At 54.7% G+C, this 22,316-nt stretch overlaps 1 protein-coding gene across 1 annotated transcript; it reads left to right on the top strand.

Annotated features, from left to right (window-relative positions):
* The first annotated feature begins 478 nt into the window (after nucleotides 1-478).
* THOP1 (thimet oligopeptidase 1) lies at nucleotides 479-21,962 on the top strand. The gene is made up of 13 exons (XM_008150652.3): nucleotides 479-588; nucleotides 3,661-3,873; nucleotides 7,579-7,727; nucleotides 9,423-9,530; nucleotides 11,723-11,825; nucleotides 14,609-14,769; nucleotides 15,743-15,878; nucleotides 16,359-16,725; nucleotides 16,988-17,189; nucleotides 19,374-19,560; nucleotides 19,764-19,892; nucleotides 20,925-21,061; nucleotides 21,486-21,962. Exons 1-13 carry the CDS (start codon nucleotides 573-575, stop codon nucleotides 21,639-21,641), a joined length of 2,064 nt encoding a protein of 687 aa, XP_008148874.1. The 5' UTR covers nucleotides 479-572; the 3' UTR covers nucleotides 21,642-21,962.
* The last annotated feature ends 354 nt before the right edge of the window (nucleotides 21,963-22,316 follow it).

Below are 22,316 nucleotides of genomic sequence, written 5' to 3'. Positions count from 1 at the left end.
AGTTTTCCTTTTTTTTTTTTTTTTTGCAAAGTTAATTCTAATAAATTTTTCTTTCTGGAGGCCTTAAACAGTTCAATTTTTTTTTTTTTAAACCCACAACACTAGATATACGGCGCTGGTTACGGCGCTGTTCCAAAATACCTATTGTTTGAAGTTTGAATCCGTTTATTGAGGCTTCCTTGGTGATACTTAATTGCTTAGGTTTCTTTTCTTTTCTCTTTAAGGCAGAAAGGATGCAGGTACTAATTAATTCCGGGACTAGAAGCCCAGGCAAAGCACCAGCAGAGAGCCGCACACGTTCAGAGGCTCCGAGGTGCCAGCCATCTGTCTCCGTCCCTGCCTCTGTCTCGTTTGTCTCTCTCCCGCTGTGCGCGCGGGCAGGGTGGGGGTGGAGTGAGCTGCGTGGGGCGCGCTTGCGCCATACCCTCCTCCCAGCGTTCAGCGGCCCGGGCGGTGGGTGCCTTACTCGCCACCGCGTCCACGGAGCGGACGGAGGCGACAGGCGTCCGCGGCTGAGGCAGACCGACGCAGGCCAGGTGGAGGGAGAGGACCGCAGTGCACACCCGCCCGCCATGAAGCCCCCTGCAGGTACCGGCCACCTCTCCGTGCGGCCCCGCTAGCGGGATCCGGGAGCCCCCTGCACCCTCTCGTGCGTATGGGGGTCGGGACTTAGGCCCAAGAGCGGAGCCCAGTGACCCGCGAGTGACCGGGGCCCTGGAGAGGTGCCGGCGAGCCCGGGACCTCATGCCCTCCGTGGCAGATGAATGAACCAGCTTTTCCAGCGCTTCGCTCATTCAGCCAACTTCACGTGGCTTCTGTTAAGGACGGGTCGGGCCCGGGGTTGGACTCTGGGAGAGACCATGCTTTCTAGACGGAGTTCCAGAGCCGGAGACAGATGTTCAGCAAGCAAAGAAGCAGGCGAGGGCTTCAGAGCGGTCAGTCAGTGCAGGGGGCTGGTGGCGCTTTTTTAGAGAGGGCAGTCCTGGAGGGCTTCTGGGAGGGGGTGGCATTTCGGCTTGGACTGGATGGGGAGAAGCCGCTCTCTGCCAAGACCTCTGGCAGGAGCGTCCCAGTTGGCTGTAACCCTGAGGGCAAAAGCCTGGAGGCAGGAACACGGGTAACACATTTGGAGAGTAATAGGTCATTTTGGCTAGACTACAGCTTTTATTTTGGGCACTATGGACGGGTTTTCATTGGGAGCCGTATGACCTGTTTAGGGTATTTTAGAAAATCGCCCAGGTTGTTGTGTGTTGCCTCCTGGAATTTTCCCTTGCCCGCCTGTCCTTCCCAGTTCTTTCTCCAGCTCATTGCAATGGTGATGATGATAATTGCATTAAATAATAATTGCAGCTAGGGTTATGGAGGACTCAAGAAGGCAGAGAATGTTGTCTGCCTTGTTCGCTGGAGGATTGTTAGCTTGGGGACCAGGCACATAGGTGGTAATCAGTAAACATCTGTGGAATGAATGCGTCTGCTCAAATTTTTCAAATTCTAGCTCCTTCAGGAGGTTTTCCTGACCTTCCAGCTCATGTGGATCTCCCAGCTTTCCTGAGCTTCTGGAGCCCTTCTTTACCACCAAATTTAATACAGACTTACAATCCCTTTTTGGCACTTCTGAAATTCAAAATGCTCTGCAAACAGAAAGACTTTTCCGAAGTTCGCAGCAGTCTTTTGGCCAGAAAAATCTGACCTGTGCTGACTTAAAGGGTTTCCTTTTTCCCTCTTGGTATATATATCATTGGTCCTCAGCTAGGATGATTGTACCACCCCCGGGGATCCTGGGCAGTGCCTGGGGACATCTGTGGTTGTCATGACTGGGAATGCTCCTGGCATAGAGTGGGTGGGAGGCCAGGGATGCTGCTCAGCACCCCGGAATGGCCCCACCCTGTAGAATGACCCAGCCTCCAATGTGGTGTTTGTTTGTTTTTTGTGGTTTTTTTAAATATATTTTTATTGATTTCAGAGAGGAAGTGAGAGGAAGAGAGAGATAGAAACACCAACGATGAAAGGGAACCACCGATTGGCCGCCTCCTGCATGCCCCCCACTGGGGACCGAGCCCACAACCCGGGCATGTGCCCCCTACCAGAATCGAACCTGGGACCCCTGAGTCCGCAGGCCAACGCTCTATACACTGAGCCAAACCGGCCAGGGCCCAGCCCCCAATGTTGATAGTGCTGTTCAAAAAAATCTACCCCAAAGATACCAAACAGGTTTGAGCCAGTAGCACCTTGCAAAGGTCCCCAGTGTTCACAAGATGGGGAGTCCAGGACACTTTGGCCCTGCTCAGCTCCTGGCTGGCCAGAAGGGGAAAATGAGGCATAGCTGGGTGTTTCCTGGAGCAACCCCTCCTTGTTTATGGTGCATTCCACACCCACTCTATCCATGAACTCAACAAGTAATTTGGGACAGGTGTAGCCATTCCAGATCTACAGGGTCTTTCGGAGAAAGGAATGTGGAAGGGAAGACTGGCAGGGTGAGGACTCAGGACAGAGAAGACAACCTGTCGGAAGGCCCTGGAGACTGAAGAAAGCCAGTGTGGCTGGTAAAACCAGCTGGCCAAACCTGCCATACAGGACTCAGTAGAATCTGGACAATGTAGACCAGGGGTCAGCAAACTTGCGAGATAAGGGCGCACATGGTTTAGCCTTGGCTGCCACATACCACCTCCCATGTGAAATCACCTTTAGTTCATGGGCTGTATAAAATCCGGTGGGTATAGACTTGGATGAAAGGTTTGAACGTGAAACCTGTGTGCAGGGTGGAGTAGGGGAGAGGGGCCAGGGAAACCTGACAACCAGATGCACAGATTTACAAAGGTGAGGTGAGTACATACAGTACACCAGTTCACAGTGTGGGAGCACCATCAGACTGGGCGTGAACCCCACCTCCAGCACTTGTTGCCTGTGGGATCACTGTGGCAGGAGACTGGAGCTCTCCCAATCTCAGGATTCCCACCCATAAAACAGGCAAGTGGAATGCAGAGTGCAGCACTGTCTGAGGATTCAGCGAGGGGAAGGGTACAGAACATCTCACACTCTGAACCTTACACGGAAGTTGTCAAGTGACCGCTGTCAGTACAGGCCACAGTCTCTTACCCAAAAGCTCTCGGGGCTGGGGATGTTTCAGTAATCAGGGTTTCCCCCTAGTTCAGAAAGGTAATACAGCGCACATGTCACGTATTACACCCAGGGAGGCCTGGAGTCTCACCCTGTAATCAAAGTATCCTTTTGAGTGAAATGCAGGCGTACACCAAATGTCCACCTCACCACTGTTGACATTTGGGGTCGGGTCGCTCTCTGTAGGGAGCCGTCCCGGGCACTGTGGGGTGTGGAGCAGCATCCCGGGCCCCTACCTACTCGATGTAGTAGCATTACTCCTGGTCCTGACGACCTCAAATGTCCCCAGGCATCATCGTGCCCTGGGGAGCAGAATCACCTTCTCTAGAGGACTGTTCAACCTGTGCCTCCTCGCAGGGCTCATCTGCAGAGAGACAGGTCCTTTCCTGTCCCTCATTCACCACCCCCCTCACTCATCCCACACTGTGAACTAGTGTTAGTGTCCCCCCTTCCTCCCCCCCACCATCCCAGTTAGTCTGACCCTAATTCTGGAATTCTGGATGTGAAGCAGATGCTTAGTATGGTGTTTTGTCCTCTGTGCAGCCTGCACAGCAGATGTCTTGGACAAGGCAGCCCCCTGCTCCGTGGTGAACTACCTGAGATGGGACCTGAGTGCCCAGCAAATAGCGGAGCTCACGACGGAGCTCATGGAGCAGACCAAGTGCGTGTACGACCAGGTGGGCTCCCTGAAGTTTGAAGACGTGTCCTACGAGAGTACACTCAAGGCGCTGGCTGACGTGGAGGTGTCCTACACAGGTAAGTCCAGGTCAGGGTCCAGGCAGGGAGCTCCTGCACCCTTACCCGGGGTGGTGCCACCCATTCCCCGGGGTGGTGATGGACAAAAGGTGCTGACAAAGGTAAAGGCACCCAGCAGGTGTGGCCCATCCCCATGAGCGCCCCGCTCCACTTGGCCACCTGGGATGATCCGTCCTCACGAGCACGTCATCTGAGGGCCCAGAGGGGACAGCAGCCCCCCTCTCTGAGAGCCGGCTCAGGTGCCTGCCTTGAAACTGGAGCCCTTCTCACTCCTTTCCAGTCCCAGGGGGTGTTTGTTTTCTCTCTGAGAACTGAACTGAGAACTGAACTTGGCTCCCTTGCTTTTCTTCTCCCCACGGCCTCCCTGTGCTTTGGGTAACCTGATGCCGGCCCCCAGCTGGCTTCTCTCCTCTTTAGGGTCTGTCTGCTTCCTTTGGGAGGAGTGAGGTGCTCAGTTCAATAGATACAGCATCTGCTTCCTGGAGCCCCCTTTGTAGAGGATGACGGTGTGGGGACAGAAGATCAAGGGGAGTCTCGAGGCGAAGCGTCCTGAGCCAGGAAACCCCCTGACCCCACATCTTGAGCAAAAGTCGTTTTCTTGGGAACCATTGAGAATCCCTGCTGCAGGATTCTCACGCATCCCTGAGGCCTCACTGTGTCAGCTTTGCTGGTGTTGGGGGGGGAGGGCTCTGCGTCCTGCCTTTGCTTCCTCTTCCCCACTTTGGGCAGATGGGCCTCAGTCTCCCCTTCTTCTCTCTCACAAGCGGTACTCGGAGGTCGAAGGATGCTAATTCCCACTTACCAGGTGTCACTCCACTCCATCTCCACTCAGTGGCCCAAGTCATTCTAAGGAAAGCTAAGATTGACTCCTGGTGCTTCTGGAGGCAAAGTCGTGGATGTGGCCTTCAGTGCCCTGCACTGCCAGCCCGCCCTTCCTCCCTCCCTCCCTCCCTGGGCTGTCTGCCGGCCACAAGGCCTTGCACTTGCTCGTTCCCTCCCCTCTTAGCCTGGAGTTCTTCTCACCCTCTGCTTTGCTGGATGTCAGACTGCTCTGGATCACAGGAGCCCCTTCCCTAGCCCCCTCTTCCCCACGCCAGCTGCCCAGATAACCCCTCACTCTGCACTGTTTTGATGTTGCACTCAGTGCATGTCTGTCTGCCAATCCCAAACCCAGATGCTGGTTCTGTGCTTTTCACTGTTCTTGGGCAGCCAGCAGCAGGTCCACCCAGGGCCCCACTGTTTAATACAAGTCAGCTGAGCAGGTCAATCCTTATCCGGCCCTCAGAGGTCTTCATGTGCAATGAGATGCATCCAGACCATGGAAGTGACCAAGCTGTGATTTGAATTCAGGTCTCCCCAATGCATTGTGTACTTTGTTGTTGTTTTGTTTGTTTTTAATATTTTTATTGATTTCAGAGAGGAAGGGAGAGGGAGAGAGAGAGAGAACATCAATGATGAGAATCATCAATCAGCTGCCTCCTTCACGGCCCCCACCAGGGATCGAGCCCGCAACCTGGGCATGTGCCTCTGACCAACCTGGGCATGTGCCCTTGACCGGAATCAAACCCAGGACCCCTCAGTCCTCAGGCCGACGCTCCATCCACTGCACCAAACAGGCCAGGGCAGGGTGTGCTTTTTTTAAATCGTTCTTTTGAGATATAATTCTTATACCATGTAATTCACCTGTTGACAGCATATATTCCAGTGGTTTTTAGTATATTTGCAGCATTGTCCAACTATCACCATTATCTAATTTTAGAATATTTTTGTCACACCAAAAAGAAGCCCCATCCCCCTCCTCTGGCACCCGGGATTCCACTCTGTCACTGGGTTTGTCTGTCCTGGACATTTCACATAAATGGGATTCCACACTGTGTGGCCTTTTGTGTCTGCTTCTCTCACTGAATGTTGTGTCCACCCATGTTGTAGTGAGTGTCAGTGCTTCAGTCCTTTTCATGGCTGAGTAATATTCCCATGTGGATGGACCACATTTATATATCCATTCACCTGTCAGTGGGCTTGTGGGTTGTTTCCACTCTGTGGTTATTATGAATCCTGCTACTGTGAACAGGTGTGCACAGGTTTCAGTGTGGACGTGTGTTTTTGTTTCTTGTGGGTGGACACTTAAGGACAGAATTACTGGGTCACATGGGTCTGTGTTAAAATTATGCCCTTATAGTCACTCCATTCTTCTCTATTTAACAAAGTGTGAATCTATAATAATGAAAGCCTAAGAAACCATCACAACCGAACGGACCACCGAACAGGCTGTGTGGGGAGACTAGGCTGGCAGGGGGGTTAGTGAGGGGCGACCAAACGACCGAGCAACAGGCTGCGTGGGGCGACCAGGCCCGCAGGGGGGACAGTTGAGGGTGACCAGGCCGGTGGGGGCGGAGGCAGTGAGAGGTGACCAGGCCGGCAGACACGGGCAGTAAGGGGTGATCAGGCTGGCGGGGGGGCAGTTAGGGGCGACCAGGCCAGTGGGAGGGGATAGTTGGCAGCAACTAGGCTGGCAGGGGGGGGGCAGTAAGGGGTGATCAGGCTGGCAGGGGGGGGGCAGTAAGGGGTAACCAGGCCAGGGGGGGGGGGGTAGTTGGGGGCAACCAGACCGGCAGGGGGGGCAATAAGGGACAACCAGGCCAGTGGGGGGGGGAGGGCAGTGAGGGGTGACCAGGCTGGTGGCGGGGGGCAGTAAGGGGTGACCAGGCCAGCAGGGGGGGCAGTTGGGAGCGACCAGGCCGGCAGGGGGGCGGGCAGTTAGGGGCGATCAGGTAGGCAGGCAGGTGAGCAGTTAGGAGCCAGTGGTCCCGGATTGTGAGAGGGATGACTGACTGCCAGTTTAGGCCCAATCCTGAGGATCGGGCCTAAACCAGCAGTCAGACATCCCCCAAGGGGTCCCAGATTGGAGAGGGTGCAGGCTGTACTGAGGGGACCCCCTCATTTCCACACCTCCCCCCCCCGTGCACGAATTTCATGCACCAGGCCTCTAGTGTTAATTATAAAATTGTGGTCTGTAAATTATAAAATTGTGGATTTAAAATAGAGCCATCAGGCCCTAACCAGGTAGCTCAATTGGTTAGAACGTAATCCCAATACGCCAAGGTTGCGGGCTCAATCCCTGGTGAGGGCACATACAGGAATCACCTGATGAATGTGTAGATAGGTGGAATAACAATTGAATGTTTCTCTCTCTCTCTCTCTCTCTCTCTCTCTGGAATCAATAAAAATTTAAAAATAAATAAATTAATTAATTAATAAGAATCAACCATAAATAAGTGGGACAACAAATTGATGTCTGTTTCCCTCTTTCCCTCCTTCCCTCCCCCTCCTACCCCCTTCCTCTCTCTCTCTAAAATCAATACGAAAAATAAATAAAATAAAATAGAGCCATCAGCAGCCATGGCTCTTTTTCTAGAATGGAATCCCTTCAACCTCTCCTGGTCTTGTCATACTTCCCTGTTACGGTCCTTGACGTGGAGTATCATGAGCTAAGTCTGTTTCTAGTTGGACTATGAGATCCTGAGGATGTGGGTGACAGCACTAACTTCTCTGTTCGAGGGCCCGGCCCAGGGCCCAGTGTGGAGAAGGTTCACAGAACAAATCAACAAATGGGGATGAGTTCTGTGCCTGGGCCATGAGGTCAGCACTTGCCAGTCTCCATCCGGGACCCTTCTTCACGGCTGTCCCATTATCTCCCCGTTTTAGTTCAGAGGAATATCCTTGACTTCCCCCAGCACGTTTCTCCATCCAAGGACATTCGGACGGCCAGCACAGAGGCCGACAAGAAGCTGTCTGAGTTTGACGTGGAGATGAGCATGAGGCGGGACGTGTACCAGAGGATCGTCTGGCTGCAGGTGAGGGTGCTGCGAAGACACGGCATTGGGCACGTCATCAGTCGGCTGCCTCCTGCACGGCCCCTGCTTGGCATCCAGCCGGCAGCCTGGGCCTGGGCCCTGATCGGGAATCGAACTGGCAGCCTCTTGGCTCCTGGGTCAGCGCTCAATCACTGAGCCACACTGGCCAGGCACTCCTCCGATTTTAAAAGGCAGAAAACTGAAGAGTTTCAGAGATGGAAGGTGGGGATGCCTGCACAGCAGTGTAAATGGACTTAATGCCACTGAGCTGTGCATTTGAAAGTGGTTAAAGTGGTAAATTTTATGTCTATATGCCACAATTTAAAAAATCATTAAAAAAACGACAGACAGCCCTAGCCGGTTTGGCTCAGTGGATAGAGCGTCGGCCTGTGGACTGGGGGGTCCCGGGTTCAATTCCGACCAGGGGCACATGCCTGGGTTGCGGGCTCGATCCCCAATAGGGGGGCGTGCAGGAGGCAGCCAATCAATGATTCTCTCTCATCATTGATGTTTCTATCTCTCTCTCTCCCTTCCTCTCTGAAATCAATAAAGAAATATATTTTTAAAAATAAAAATAAATTAAAAATGACAGACAAATGGAGAGGAATGAAAAAAAGACAGTATGAAAATCCTAGGACTCTTTACGCCTTTCCCACATCCACCATGTCATTGCACTTTGCTGACCTTGGTGGGTGTTACTCAGAGATAATGTCCCATCTCCCTCGTGAGGGGAGCAGGTTCGAGTGACCTGTGCTGGTGACACAGCACGAGGCTGGGCTCCATCTCCAGCCGGTGCTCCTCTCAGCAGGAGTGGGGACTTCCCTGCTGATGTCGGAGGGCTGGTAGAGGGGACTACCCACGCTCTTCATGCAGCTCATTCATTCCCTTTTGTGTTTGTGTGTTTTGGTGTGGTTTTTTTTAGAGAGAGTGGAAAAGAGAGGGCAAGACAGAGAGAACTGTCTAGTGAGAGAAACAGAGTGATTGGTTGCCTCCTGCAGGCAACCTGACCAGGGCCTGGGCCAGGGAGGAGCCTGTAACCCAGGTATGTGCCCTTGACCGGAATCGAACCCAGGTTCCTTTCGTCCACAGGCCGACGCTCTATCCACTGGCTAGGGCTCGTTCATTCCCTTTAAATGTGCTGACACGTCGGCCTCGGGATCAGTGTGCTTTGGTGCCTGTGCAGGCGCAGGCCTGGGGAAGCACAAGCTGTATTGTTGTTTTTATTGAAATTCTTTTTGAGACAATTACAGGTCCACATGCAGTTGTGAGAAATGATTCAGAAAGGCCTCATCTACACTTTGTCTCATTTTCCCCAATGTATCATTTTGTGGGACTCAAGCCAACCTCAGAAGCAGGGTATTGCCCGCTCACTATTCCTCTGGAAGTGCTCACTTGCTGCATGCCCTCTGGGCTGGTCTCAGTCTGTGCCATGCCAGTGAGCAAGCATCTGGGTGCAGGTTCTGTGTGGACTCATGGCTTCATTCTCGGGGATAAATGCCCAGGAGGGCAGTTGCTGAGTCATACGGTCATTGTACGTTTCTCTTTTTAAGAAACCACCAGACTGTCTTCCAGAGTGGCTGCACTATTTTACCTAACCTCACCAACATCTGAGTGAGCCGGTCTCTCTGCTGCCTCTCAGCCTTTGGCACTGTCGTGATTTTTCACTGAAAATAGAACTTTGATTTCTTATTCTAGGAAAAAGTTCAGAAGGACTCACTGAGGCCAGAGGCAGTGCGATACCTGGAGCGACTGATCAAGCTTGGCCGAAGGAATGGGCTCCACCTGCCAGAGGAAACTCAAGAAGTGAGTGCCAGCTGTGGGGGGGGTGGGGAAGGGGTATGCCTTCCCGTGCCCATCTGAGGGCCCATCCTCTGGCCTAATGCTGCCTGAACTCTGGTGGGAGATCTGTCTAGAGCAGCTCTCTCTTTGCACCTGCCCTGCTCTCAGTTCTCCAGGGTCATTGGGCGCTTCCCCAGGGTCACAGGACTCCCTCAGCAAAGGAGAGAGTGCAGGCTGAATGAGGCACCTCCCTGCATCCCAGCTTATTGTTGTCCCCATGCGTTGGCTGCAATGGTATTAAGGAAAAGCTCATTGCTCCTGTGTCTCCTCCACCCTCAGTACAATGCTACAGCACGCTTCCCTGCTGATGCCAGATGTTCTGTCTGTTGAGATTCTGGCCCTGATGGGAGATGTCCTGCAGCAGTGGCAGGAGCCGGGCGAGGATGTGGGAGCACAGTCTCAGCCTTGCCACTGAGTCCGTTGGGATATCAACCTGAGGTCCACACCCACCCCTCTTTATTCTTTTTATTTTTTTTAAATCTTACAAAATGAAGGGGATAGACTGAATCAGTGGTTCCCAAGCCTGGCTGTACGTGGGAATTTTGAAGGGTTGGGGTTTAGGTGTCCTTTCTAGTTTTTACTCTTTTCTCCACTTCCCTTTTCCTGAATCACAGAGAGAGGCGTCCCCTGCTTTCCAGCTGGGAACTGAGGCTGCTCCCAGTCCTGTGAGGCTCCCACGTGAAGGAACTTTCTGACACCGGCTGGGTGTCCTACACGTTAACTCCGTTCTGACACTGTTTACCAGGAAAGGCATCAGGTTCCGCAGGGTCAGGTTCAGCCCCACAGGACGGCCCCGACTTCAGACCTGTGATATAAATTGGAGGTTCCCACGACCCCTCCTTAGATTAGGTTAACTTCCTAAAGTGGCTGGCAGAACTCAGAGGGCCCGTTGCTCACAGGATCACTGGTTTAGTGTAAAAGGTTATGACTCGGCAGTAGCAGATAGAAGGGTTGCAAAGGCCAAGGTAAGGGGAAGGGCTTGGAGCTTCCATGCCCCCGCCCCCCACCCCCACCCCCATGCACTTCTCTCCCCATCTGCATGTGTTACCAACCCCAGGAGCTTTCTGAACCCCGTCCGTTTGGGAGGTTTCATTACATCTGCACGATTGATTAAATCAGTGGCCCTTGGAGACATTTCAACCTCCAACCTCCAGCCCCTCTCCCCTCCCAGGAGGTGGGGAATGAGGTGGGACTAAAAATTTGATCCATCCTGTGATGCTGGGGCTTTTTGGAAGTGGACTCATTAACATAGACTCAGCTGAGGTTACAAGGGGCTCCTGTCACTTTTGTGCCCCTGGGCCTCTTTCAATTAGCAAATTCCAAGGGTTTTAGGAGCCACGTGTCAGAAACGGAGCCGAGTCCAAATGCACATTTCCTGTTGTGTCACAGTATCACAGAGAGAGGCGTCCCTGTTTCCCAGCTGGGAACTGAGGCTGCTCCCAGTCCTGTGGTTGATAAGGGTGGCGTCTGCCTTCACCCTCGTTGCCTCTTCTCTCCCCATGCCAGGCAGCCCTGGGGTTTCCAGCGGACTCACACCCTGGGCCCCGGCGCTTCCTTTGTGCCTTGTGTCACTCCCTCACCCAGAGGGGTCAATTTTAACTGTTTCTAAAAACCAGATGGAGCCCTAACCGGTTTGGCTCAGTGGATAGAACGTCGGCCTGCGGACTGAAGAGTCCCATGTTCGATTCCGGTCAAGGGCATGTACCTTGGTTGCGGGCACATCCCCAGTGGGGGGCGTGTAGGAGGCAGCTGGTCGATGTTTCTCTCTCATCGATGTTTCTAACTCTCTATCCCTCTCCCTTCCTCTCTGTAAAAAAATCAATAAAATATATTTAAAAATAAAAATAAAAAAACCAGATGGACCCAGAAAGGACAAACATTAAACTCTGTTAGGATGTCCAAAAGCTTAGGCTGAGGACTCTGGGGATAATTCCTCAGTAGGAGGGTCCAGAAGGCTCTTGGCTGGGGACCCAAACCGATGAGGACACCCCTCGAATCCCTGCGTCATGAGGTTGCTCAGCGCAGCAGACAGGTGCTTGTGCTGAAAACCTCCTGTTTTTCCTACCTTGTCTGCCTCCTCTCCTGTCGGTGGGAGCCCCAACCCTGAGGCTATCTTAATGGCAGTGCTCCCCGCTTATGGCTCTTCTCTCTTTCAGAAAATCAAAGGCATCAAGAAGAAGCTGAGTCTCCTGTGCATTGACTTCAATAAGAACCTGAACGAGGACACGACCTTCCTGCCCTTTACACGAGAGGAGCTGGGTAGGTGGAGGGCTGTGGGGAAGGCAGCCATGTGGACAGCCAGCCTCAGGGGCATGGTCTCGGGGAGACCCTCCAGGACCACTGCCTCCTCCCTCGGAGGCTGAGCATTTGTCCTGCCATCCTGGGCAAGGGGGGTTTTTCACTAAGAGCACTCGGAGTTTTGGAATCTGCGGTTCTAGGTCCTTCCTGGAGAGGGCCGTGTTCTGTCTGTCGAGATTCTGGCCCTGATGGGAGATGTCCTGCAGCAGTGGCAGGAGCCGGGCGAGGATGTGGGAGCACAGTCTCAGCCTTGCCACTGAGTCCGCTGGGACATCAACCTGAGGTCCACACCCAGCCCTCTTTATTGTTTTTATTTTTAAAAACCTTACAAAATGAAGGGGGTAGACTGAATCAGTGGTTCACAAGCCGGGCTGTACGTGGGAATTTTGAAGGGTTGGGGCTTAGGTGTCCTTTCTAGTTTTTACTCTTTTCTCCACTTCCCTTTTCCTGAATATTTTATTTTGAAAAGTTTCACGCCCCTGGGACAGTTAGGAGAACGGTGCTGTGGAAAGCCCTGCGCACTGCACCGGTCCCCCCTCCGCTGGGCTTCTGCTTCCCCTCCGCTGCTGATGCTTGTGCGTGTATTATTCCCGAACCTCTGAGAGTCACTTGTCGGCCTCGTGGCACTTCAGCAGGAAGAGGGTGTTCACCTGTGTCATCGGTGTACATGTCACGCCTGGGAAACAGCGTCGAACAGAGTGCAGACAGGTTCCCACGTCAGCTCTCCGCAGGGTGCTCTCTCTCCCATCCGGGATCCGCTTAGCTTTGTGTCCTGTCAGGTCCTTTCCTGTCGAACAGTTCCTCAGCCTTTTGCCATTTCCCCCATCTTTCCCAACATTGACAGGTTTTTTTGGTTTCTGTTTTTGCTTTTTCATAAATATATTTTTATTGATTTTTTACAGAGAGGAATGGAGAGGGAGAGGGATAGAGAGTCAGAAACATCAATGAGAGAGAAACATTGATTCAGCTGCCCCCTACACACTCCCCACTGGGGATGTGCCCGCAACCAAAGTACATGCCCTTGACCGGAATCGAACCTGGGACCCTTCAGTCCGCAGGCCGATGCTCTATCCACTGAGCCAAACAGATCAGGGCCCAACATTGACAGTTTTGAAAACCAGGCCAGTGGCGGTGCTGCCGCCTGTGAGAGCCTCTGACGAGGCCGTGTACCCTAACCAGCTGTGTGTCGTGCAGGGTGGCGTCATGTTATGTAAGATCCGGCTCTGTGAGTCCAGTAGCCTTTGCCTTGGAGGTGGCCAGGGTGCAGAGTCCTCACTGAGGGTGGCTGCACTACACAGAGACCCATGGACACGCATTCCCGGAACAAGGTCTTACAGACTGATCACCACTACGCTCTGCCTCCCCTCATCCTCATTCAGTGCCCCCTGTGTCCCGGACAACAAGTCCCACTATGTGGCTCCTGGCATTTAGGAAAGCCGCCGTGTGTCCTGGCCAAAGGGTAATCCCGGGTCTCTGGAATTCAGGAACGAATCTACTCAGCCTCACTGTTCACGGGACTGCCTTGCTGTCTGTTTGTCCAGCCTGAGGGCCTCGCTGTGTCAGGCTGGCCTCTGGCCTCCTGTGTGGGCAGCGTGACTCCCAGCATGTGGAGCAGATGATTGTTCGCCCTGCCTGGCCTCAGAGACCATGTCTCGCGGGGTGGGGCCGGTGGCAGTGGCCGGGACATGTCTGGCCAGCTTGGCAGGGTCTGGCCCTGTCTGCAGGTCTGGCTGAGCAAGATTGTGGCACTTGTTTATTTTTTTCTGTTTGCAAAAGGGATACTTGGTGTTATTTTACCAAAATACAGACAACGTATCTCTTTCTATATGTATCCTTTCCTCTCCCCCCACTGCTCCCTCCCTGCCCATGAACCTTAATTACTTGATTAGGTGATTGTCTGCCAGATGTTGCCATTGTAAAATTACCAGCTTTCCCTTCATGATCAATCATTTCTCAAGAGAAGCTTTGAGACCACTGCCCATCACATTTCACCCACCAGTTGTAGCACCCATGGGTGACTTTCTAACTCCATCAGTCTTTGTACATTTGTTAGTTGATTTTCTCATAAGTCAGAGCTTTCCCTTATCCCCCATTGATTGATTGATTTATCTCTATCAGTGTGGACTGTAGATCCTATTTTATTCAATGGGTTATGATCTACTGCTGTCATTATTTATGTTGATGCTAAGATTGTCCTAGTATGACCTTAAGGGGCCAGTTTAAGCATGCCATATCCCTGTTAGTCTTTGAGCACCTTTTTTTTTTAATTAACATATTTTATTGATTTTTTAGATAGAGAGGAAGGAAGAGGGATAGAGAGATAGAAACATCAGTGATGAGAGAGAATCATTGATTGGCTGCCTCCTGCACGCCCCACACTAGGGATCAAGCCCGAAACCTGAGCATGTGCCCTGACCTCCTGGTTCATAGGTCAGTGCTCAACCACTGAGCTACACCAGCTGGGCATGAGCACCTTCTTTTTGACCCAAGATGTTCTAGGCTCATTCCGTCCTTTCCCGTGAGGTGGGAACCCTGGAGGTGCCCAGCCAAGGGCCTTGCACCCAGTTCTCTGACATGGAAGGACAGGTCAGGAGTGGGGCTGTCGCAGCAGTGTAGGCCACTGGGAAGGGGGTGTTGCTGCCTAGAGGGGGCATAGTCAGGGCTGCTGGGTCCCATTCCTAGCTCAGCCCTCCTATCGTGTCTGCACGGGTCTTTAAAAGCACCCCCCCCAATTTGGTTCACAGGAGGGCTTCCTGAGGACTTCCTGAACTCTCTGGAAAAGACTGAGGATGAGAAGTTCAAAGTCACCCTCAAGTACCCTCACTATTTTCCTCTCCTGAAGAAATGCCATGTACCTGAGACCAGAAGGAAGGTGGAGGAAGCCTTCAACTGTCGATGCAAGGAGGTGAGAAGGCAGTGCCAGGGCCTGGCTGTGGGGATCCGCCTCAGGGCTCTGTCCTTGGAACAGTCGTGTCTGAACTGGGAGGCGCTGGGCCTGTTCTGTCTGCTCAGAGCAGGGCTTAGAGCGTCTGTCCCGAGCTCATCCTGCTTCTGTCGTGTATCTGCTCCCACATAAATACCTGGCTTCTCTCACCGGTGCCCTCTTTTCTTCAGCTGTCCCCCATGTTCCCACCTAATTTAGAGTGTTGCCAGCTCAGGACTGGATAGGGGTTAGCACCCCCTTGTTTTCATTCCCATCCTGGCCCCCAGACTTGACCTGAGAGGCAGAGCAGGGAGGGGGGGGGAGTTGTCAGGTGGCGGGGAGGGAGGAGGAATAGGCAGAGTTCCAGGTCCCAGGGGACGTGGCATGCTGACTGACACTACTGGCCACCAGCCTTGAGTCCCCTCATGTGACTGGAAGCTCTCCACTCAACCTCCCAGTCGTAATTTATTTTGCTGTGTACCAGCCGTGCCAGTGGGAGGATTCTGTTCTGAACGGACTTCTGTCTCTCCTTGCAAGTGAATCAGACGGGTTTCATTTTGTGTTGGCCCATGAGCTGGGTTGGCTGGGTTGGCTGCCCAGAGGTGCCGGTAGAGATGTGGTGCAGCCTTGAGCCCTGGACCAGGCCCTTGGTGGGGGCACAGCGCCTCCTGGAGGCCCCGGCCCCACATTCCCACTCGGCTTCAGAACCCTTCATGGTTCACACCCTTCGTGTTTCCAAAAGGAGCCGAGGGCCCATAGCTCGTGTGCCAGGACAGAAACGAGTCTGTGGAGAGCCAGGCCGAGGGCAGGAGGAGGGAAAGCCGGTGCGGAGCTGAGCCAGCCAGGGCCCGAGAAGCCCTGCAGCTGCTGAGACCCGTTAGGGAAGCGGGGGGCTGGCCTGGGACCCCCACAGGCGGGAGCGGCACCCACAGGCCCGCTCACCTGTTGGTTCCAGGAGAACTGTGCCATCCTCAGGGAGCTGGTGACCCTGCGGGCCCAGAAGTCCAGCCTGCTGGGCTTCAGCACGCACGCCGACTACGTCCTGGAGATGAACATGGCCAAGACCAGCCAGACGGTGGCCACTTTCCTAGGTAACCGGCCTTCCCCCGCCGCCCGTGTGCTGTTCTTGACCGTGACGAAATGGTGCTTCTGAGAGCCCATCCTGTCCACCCTGCGGTGGGCGTCCCACTGACTCCTCTGGCCCCTGTATTTGACCTGAGGGGTCCTAATCTCACGGCTGAGCACTGGGGCTCTGAGGCGAGGCCTGCAGCTGCCCTGCTCTGCCCTTCGGGGTGTGAGGCTCTGGATAAGCGGCTCACGTGTGGCTGTTGTTTCCCCCTGTGAAAGCGAGACCTCTGCTCTCTCCTGGGGCTGCTGGGGCTGATATGGTGCTGGCCTCAGTCAAGCTTTTGTCTCCGGCCCATCCTTCCCACGTGGGGCGCCAGGGCCCGGACAGCTGGAGAAAGCCAAGGCCAGCAAGTTGGGAGTTGGCCGTGGTGGGGGTGAGAATGGGCAGCTTTGGTGTGCCCGCTGCAGGGAGGTAGCCTTGCCTTTCCCCTCTGTACCCCCAGACGAGCTGGCACAGAAGCTGAAGCCCCTTGGGGAGCAGGAGCGGGCGGTGATCCTGGAGCTGAAGAAGGCCGAGTGTGAGAAGCGGGGCCTGGACTTCGATGGGCGGATCAATGCCTGGGACATGCGCTACTACATGAACCAGGTGGAGGAGACGTGCTACAGCGTGGACCAGAACCTGCTCAAGGAGTACTTCCCCATGCAGGTGGTCACCAAGGGGCTGCTGGGCATCTACCAGGAGCTGCTGGGGCTGACCTTTGACCTGGAGGAGCACGCCGCTGTGTGGCACGAAGACGTGAAGCTGTACTCAGTGAGGGACACGGCCTCGGGAACGGTCATCGGGAAATTCTACCTGGACCTCTACCCCCGGTGCGTGTGAGCTAGGGCGGAAGGGTCGGGGGCCAGGAGCGTTCATACCTTTGGGGATGTGTGCACTCCCTCCTCTGCTGGGAGCCCTTCAGTGTGTCTGTTAGCCTCAGCTGGCAGGTGGGTTGATGGAGGGATGCAGGGTCAGGGAGTGGCAGAATTGGGGACCAGCCTGGGGTTACTACCCCTCTGGGCTAGGTAGCAAGCAGAGCAGACCCCCAGCCAGGCCTGACCCTGCCCTCTCCCTCCCCCCCATGAACCCCAGGGAAGGCAAGTATGGGCACGCAGCCTGCTTTGGCCTGCAGCCCGGCTGTCTGCGACAGGACGGGAGCCGCCAGATCGCCGTCGCGGCCATGGTGGCCAACTTCACCAAGCCCACCCCGGATGCCCCCTCCTTGCTGCAGCATGATGAGGTGGAGACCTACTTCCATGAGTTTGGGCACGTGATGCACCAGCTCTGCTCTCAGGTGGGTGTGGGGCCAGGGGCTGGCTGGGGGGGTGGGGTCAGGGGCTGGCAGGGAAGAAGGGCAGGGGTGCCCCATCTGCGCCTGGTGGTTAGTGGGTCTCTAGAGGCGGTTTTCTCCGTGTTGGATTCTTCATGTGGCATTACCACGGAGAGGGTAATACCCTGTTGTGTTCATTTCCATCACAAAGCCCCACGGGTGGCTTAAACAACAGAAATGTCTGGTGTCCTGGTGCGGAGGCTAGAAGTCCGAGGTCAGTGGGTGGGCAGGGTTGGTGAGCTCTCTCTCCTTGGTGTGTAGATGCCAGCTTTTCCACATGTCCTCACATGATTGTCCCTCTGAATGTGTCTGTGTCCTGATCTTGTCTTATAAGACAGTGGTCACATTGGATTAGGGCCTATCCTAGTGACCTCATTTAGCCACCTCTTAAAGATCCCATCTCCAATCATAGTCATATTCTGAGGTCTTGAAGGTCAGGATTCCAGTATATGAATTTTGGAGAGACACAGTCAGCCCATAATAGCTCTCAGAGAACTGTTAGGTTAGTGAAGATAGTATACATATGTAACATGCTTAATGTAGTGTTCATGCCAGCCTTATCACCTGCTAGCTCACATTAAGGAGCATTGCATGATCCTGTGAAAGCCAGCAATGATAGCCAGAGCACATGCTGCAGGACCCAGACACAGAGCCAGCTCTGGATTCAGTGCACACTCACTGAGCCCAGTGAGAGGTGGCTCTGGATTCCGTGCACACTCACTGAGCCCAGTGAGAGCCGGCTCTGGATGCCGTGCACACTCACTGAGCCCAGTGAGAGCCGGCTCTGGATGCCGTGCACACTCACTGAGCCCAGTGAGAGCCGGCTCTGGATGCAGTGCACACTCACTGAGCCCAGTGAGAAGTGGCTCTAGATGCAGTGCACACTCACTGAGCCCAGTGAGAGCTGGCTCTAGATGCAGTGCACACTCACTGAGCCCAGTGAGGAGGGCAAGGGGCAGACATGGAGCCTTAGAAGTTGAAGCAACTTTCCCATAGAGACCCTCAGTGGCAGAGACAGGACTCACCTGGGTATTCTGGGACCCCAGCCTGGTGTCCAGGCCACGGGACCCAGCTATGCGCATGGCATTTGTCCTCTGGCCCCTCTCACACAGTCATCCCTTTCTCCTGATAGCAAAAGTGTGCTTAGGGGCTAAATGGGAGTGTGTGGGAACTGGGTGCTCAGTGATTTTTAGTCAATTCACCAAGCTGTGCAGCCATCATCACTGTCCAGTTCTGTAATATTCCATCACCCCCAAAAGATCCTCCTAGCCCATTAGCGGTCACTCCCCACTCTGTCCACGCCCTCCCCAGCCCCTGGCAACCATTAATCCATTCTCTCTCTCTGGATGTGCCTGTTCGGGACATACCACACTGATGGACTCCCACACTATGTGGTCTTGTGTGTCTGGCTTCTCTCAATGAGCATCATGTGTTCAAGGTCCATCCATGTTGTAGCGAGTGTCAGTGCCTCGCTCCTTTTCATGGCTGAGTAACACTCCGTGTGTGGATGGACCACTATGAAGATGACCATGTGTCCTCCTCTCCCAGGTTCCCTGCCTCACCGAGGGCCAGGATAGGGCTCCTTAACCAGTTACCTGCCATAAGCGTCTATAGACGCAAGCGACGGACCTTTTCTAATTAAATTCAAAATATCGTGGCACTTAACTGGTTAAATCTCTCAGCAGCTTGTTTGGCTGATTAGCTGCCAGACCCAGGTTTTGGCTGCACTGGATCAAGTGCTATTTTTCAGGAAGAATTTCAGACACACAAAAAGTGGACAAAAATACAGTGTACCTTCCAACATCTATCATCAGATTCCACTGTTCCCAGGCTTTGGCCTTTTGGGGTACAGGCTTTTTGAGAGTGTTGGCTTCGTGGGTGGGAGGGAAGCTGGGTGACCAGCAGGGAACATGGGTGCTCTCTGCCTCCCTGTGTCCCTGGCTGAGACAGGTCAGCCAGCAGCTGCCCGGGGAAACTCGGTAGTCCCCATCCTCGGCCACGCCGCACAGTGTGGGGGAGGAAAGGCCCCGTCTAGGGTGTTATCCACCCACCCAGGTGTGCCGTGTACCTGTGTGCCCGGATAAGCCAGGTGGATGGGAGCGGGCCCAGCAGGGTATGGCATTCCGGGCTCTCTGCCTCGTCCCACAGGCGGAGTTTGCCATGTTCAGCGGGACGCATGTGGAGCGGGACTTTGTGGAGGCGCCTTCTCAGATGCTGGAGAACTGGGTCTGGGAGAAGGAGCCCCTGCTCCGCATGTCGCAGCATTACAGGACGGGCAGCGCCATCCCCCAGGAGCTGCTCGAGAAGCTCATCAAGTCCCGGCAGGCCAACACAGGTGCGTCCTAACGCGCCCCGCCTCTGAGGCCCCGGCCAGCCCTGGGACCACCTTCAGCCCCGAGGCCAGGGGGGAAGGGGAGTTCTTGTGCCCAGGCTGCAGCCTGCGAGGCCCGGGGATGCCCGCGGGGATTTCTGGGCCGCCCCGACTGGAGGGCTGGGCAGAGCACGGTGCCAGCCTCCCACCTCCTTCCTCCTGACTAGGTCTCTTCAACCTGCGCCAGATCGTCCTGGCCAAGGTGGACCAGGCCCTGCACACACAGAAGGCCGCCGAGCCGGCCGACGAGTATTCCCGCCTCTGCCAGGAGATCCTTGGGGTCCCAGCCACGCCAGGTAGCTGCCCGTGGGCCTGGCCCACCTTAGAGGTTAGGGGGTCTCTGTCCTCTGGGTCAGAAAAGACCTAGCGCTGCGTGAAGGGAGTGGGGACAGTTTATAGGTCCAGCTGACCCGAGTGAAGCAGGCGGCCCATGGCCTCCCCTCTGCTTTGCGTTCCTGGGTCCTTGGCTCCAGTGTGGAGCCTGATGGGCAGTTGGTGTGGGTGACTCCATCCTTCCTCCCTGGTTATGTGTCCCTTCCACGTCCACAGTGCCTTCCTGCGCTCCCTCGGGGCGACCTCCCACACATGGCTTGTGAAAAGCCTGGGAGGTGCAGGCAATATGAGTGATCTCATACCCTGGGGATGACGGTAGACAAGGTGGTTTTTTTTGTTTGTTTGTTTGTTTTTGCTTTTTAAAAATATATTTTATTGATTTTTTACAAAGAGGAAGGGAGAGGAATAGAGAGTTAGAAAAATCGATGAGAGAGAAACATCCACCAGCTGCCTCCTGCACGCCCCCTACTGGGGATGTGCCTGCAACCAAGGTACATGCCCTTGACCGGAATCAAACCTGGGACCCTTCAGTCCGCAGGCCAACGCTCTATCCACTGAGCCTCACCGGTTAGGGCAGTAGACAAGGTTTTGATGTGTATCCTCCGTGTGCCTGTGTCTCCCTGTACATATGTACATATCAGCACATTCAGTAAACATACATGAAGGTAATTGAGATTTAATGTAGGTAGTGTTGCATTGGTTTACTGTTTCTTGAGCATTTAAAAACCCTTCAAAAGTGTTTTACTCGACACATGTTCTCTGTTGTGTGGGCGAGCCTTGACTTATCCCAGGGTCTCCCCACATTGAACCCTGGGCGGCGGCAGCTTGCAGGTGAGCCCTCTGGCCAAGTCACCCGGCCCTGCTTTCTGGAAGTGTCAGGGCAGTTCCCCCTCCCAGGTGCGAGTATCTCTGATGTGGCTGCCCTGAAACCCCCTCTTACTAGGGGAGTCGGGGGCCAGCCCGGGGCACAGCAATAGCCTCATGTGTCTTCCCAGGGACCAACATGCCTGCGACCTTCGGCCACCTGGCGGGCGGCTACGACGCCCAGTACTACGGCTACCTGTGGAGCGAGGTGTACTCCATGGACATGTTCCACACACGCTTCAAGCAGGAGGGCGTCCTCAATGGCAAGGTGAGGGGGGCTTCCGGTGATGCTCCCCAGGCCTAGGACCAAGAGCAGTTGTCCTTGGCCTCGGGCCTGCGAGCCTGTGCAGCCGGCCCTGGCAGGCAGGGCACCGGGCAGAGTGGGCCGCCTTTGGCTCTTCAGGGCTCCCCCTGCGACCCTCTAGGGCTGGGGGCTCGGCCAGTCTTCCAGCCCTCTGTGTCGTCACAGCAGAGGCTCCGCCGCTCCTCTCCTGAAGGACAGGGTTCCTGCATGCACACGTGTGTGCACATGCAGTCTTACACACACACTTGCACACTTGTTCTGAGATCCCCATCCAAGTGTCAGCACACACTTCCTTGTGTTGTTGATGTGGGCGCCCATAGGCCCCCTGGGAGCCGGGGAGGGATGCTGGAGGACCCGCGACCAGCCCCGCCCCTCTTCCCCCCTGCAGGTCGGCTTGGACTACAGAAGCTGCATCCTGAGACCGGGTGGCTCCAAGGACGCCAGCATCATGCTGAAGCTCTTCCTGGGTCGTGACCCCAAGCAGGACGCCTTTCTCCTGAGCAAAGGCCTGCAGGTGGAGGGCAGCGAGCTGCTGGCCTGCTGATGCGCCCGGGGGGTCCTGCCAGTCCTGGATGGGGGCTCTAGCTCCCCCTGCCCTGGTGCCTTAGCTCCCAGCCTGGAAACAGGGTGGGAGACGGTGGCCTCCACCTCAGCGTCCCAGGGAGGGTGGGAGAGGGGCCATTCTCTCTGGTCATTTCTCATAGCCAGTGTCCATGACCCCCACTCAGTGGCCAGCCTGGGCTGAAGAGAGCTTGTCCTCAAGATGACTGGGGAGCGCTTGTGTCCGGTCAAGCCTTCCTCTTTGTTGCACTAATATAGCCCCTTCCTGGTAATTTGTCCTAGGAAAGGAATGGGTTCTTTGAAATTCATCCATTAAAAAAAAGGAAAAAAGAGACTGCTGGTCCTGTCCTTTCTGCCACAGAAGAGGGGAACGTTGGTTTTCACACGTGATCGCCGTTGGTCCCTAGGAAGAGTTCCCATTGAGCCCTGACCTGGCGATCAGCCCTGGGGGGCATGGGCAGTTGCAGGCGGCCCTGTCGGTGTGGAGCATTCTGGATTGTGACCCGTGTGGGTCACTGGGAGACCGCTGAGCTGTTGGAGTGACTGCAGCAGGGGGGTGGGGAGTGTGGAGCTGGGGTGCCAGGGTGGCTCACCAGGAGGTGTTTTTCCTGCCAACCTCTCACCTAGCACGATTCTGGGAAAGTCCTGGTCCCCGTGC

This window comes from Eptesicus fuscus, chromosome 6 (assembly GCF_027574615.1).
Source record: "Eptesicus fuscus isolate TK198812 chromosome 6, DD_ASM_mEF_20220401, whole genome shotgun sequence".
NCBI lineage: Eukaryota > Metazoa > Chordata > Mammalia > Chiroptera > Vespertilionidae > Eptesicus > Eptesicus fuscus.
Note: the sequence above shows the minus strand (reverse complement) of the source record. Positions and strands in the feature narration are given on the sequence as shown.

Bases quoted from the DNA above. Each gene is read 5' to 3' on its own strand.
- THOP1 (XM_008150652.3), top strand. The intron at 7,728-9,422 runs GTGAGGGTGCTG...TTCTTATTCTAG, and splicing joins AGAGGATCGTCTGGCTGCAG to GAAAAAGTTCAGAAGGACTC. The intron at 17,190-19,373 runs GTGGGTGTGGGG...CTCGTCCCACAG, and splicing joins TGCACCAGCTCTGCTCTCAG to GCGGAGTTTGCCATGTTCAG.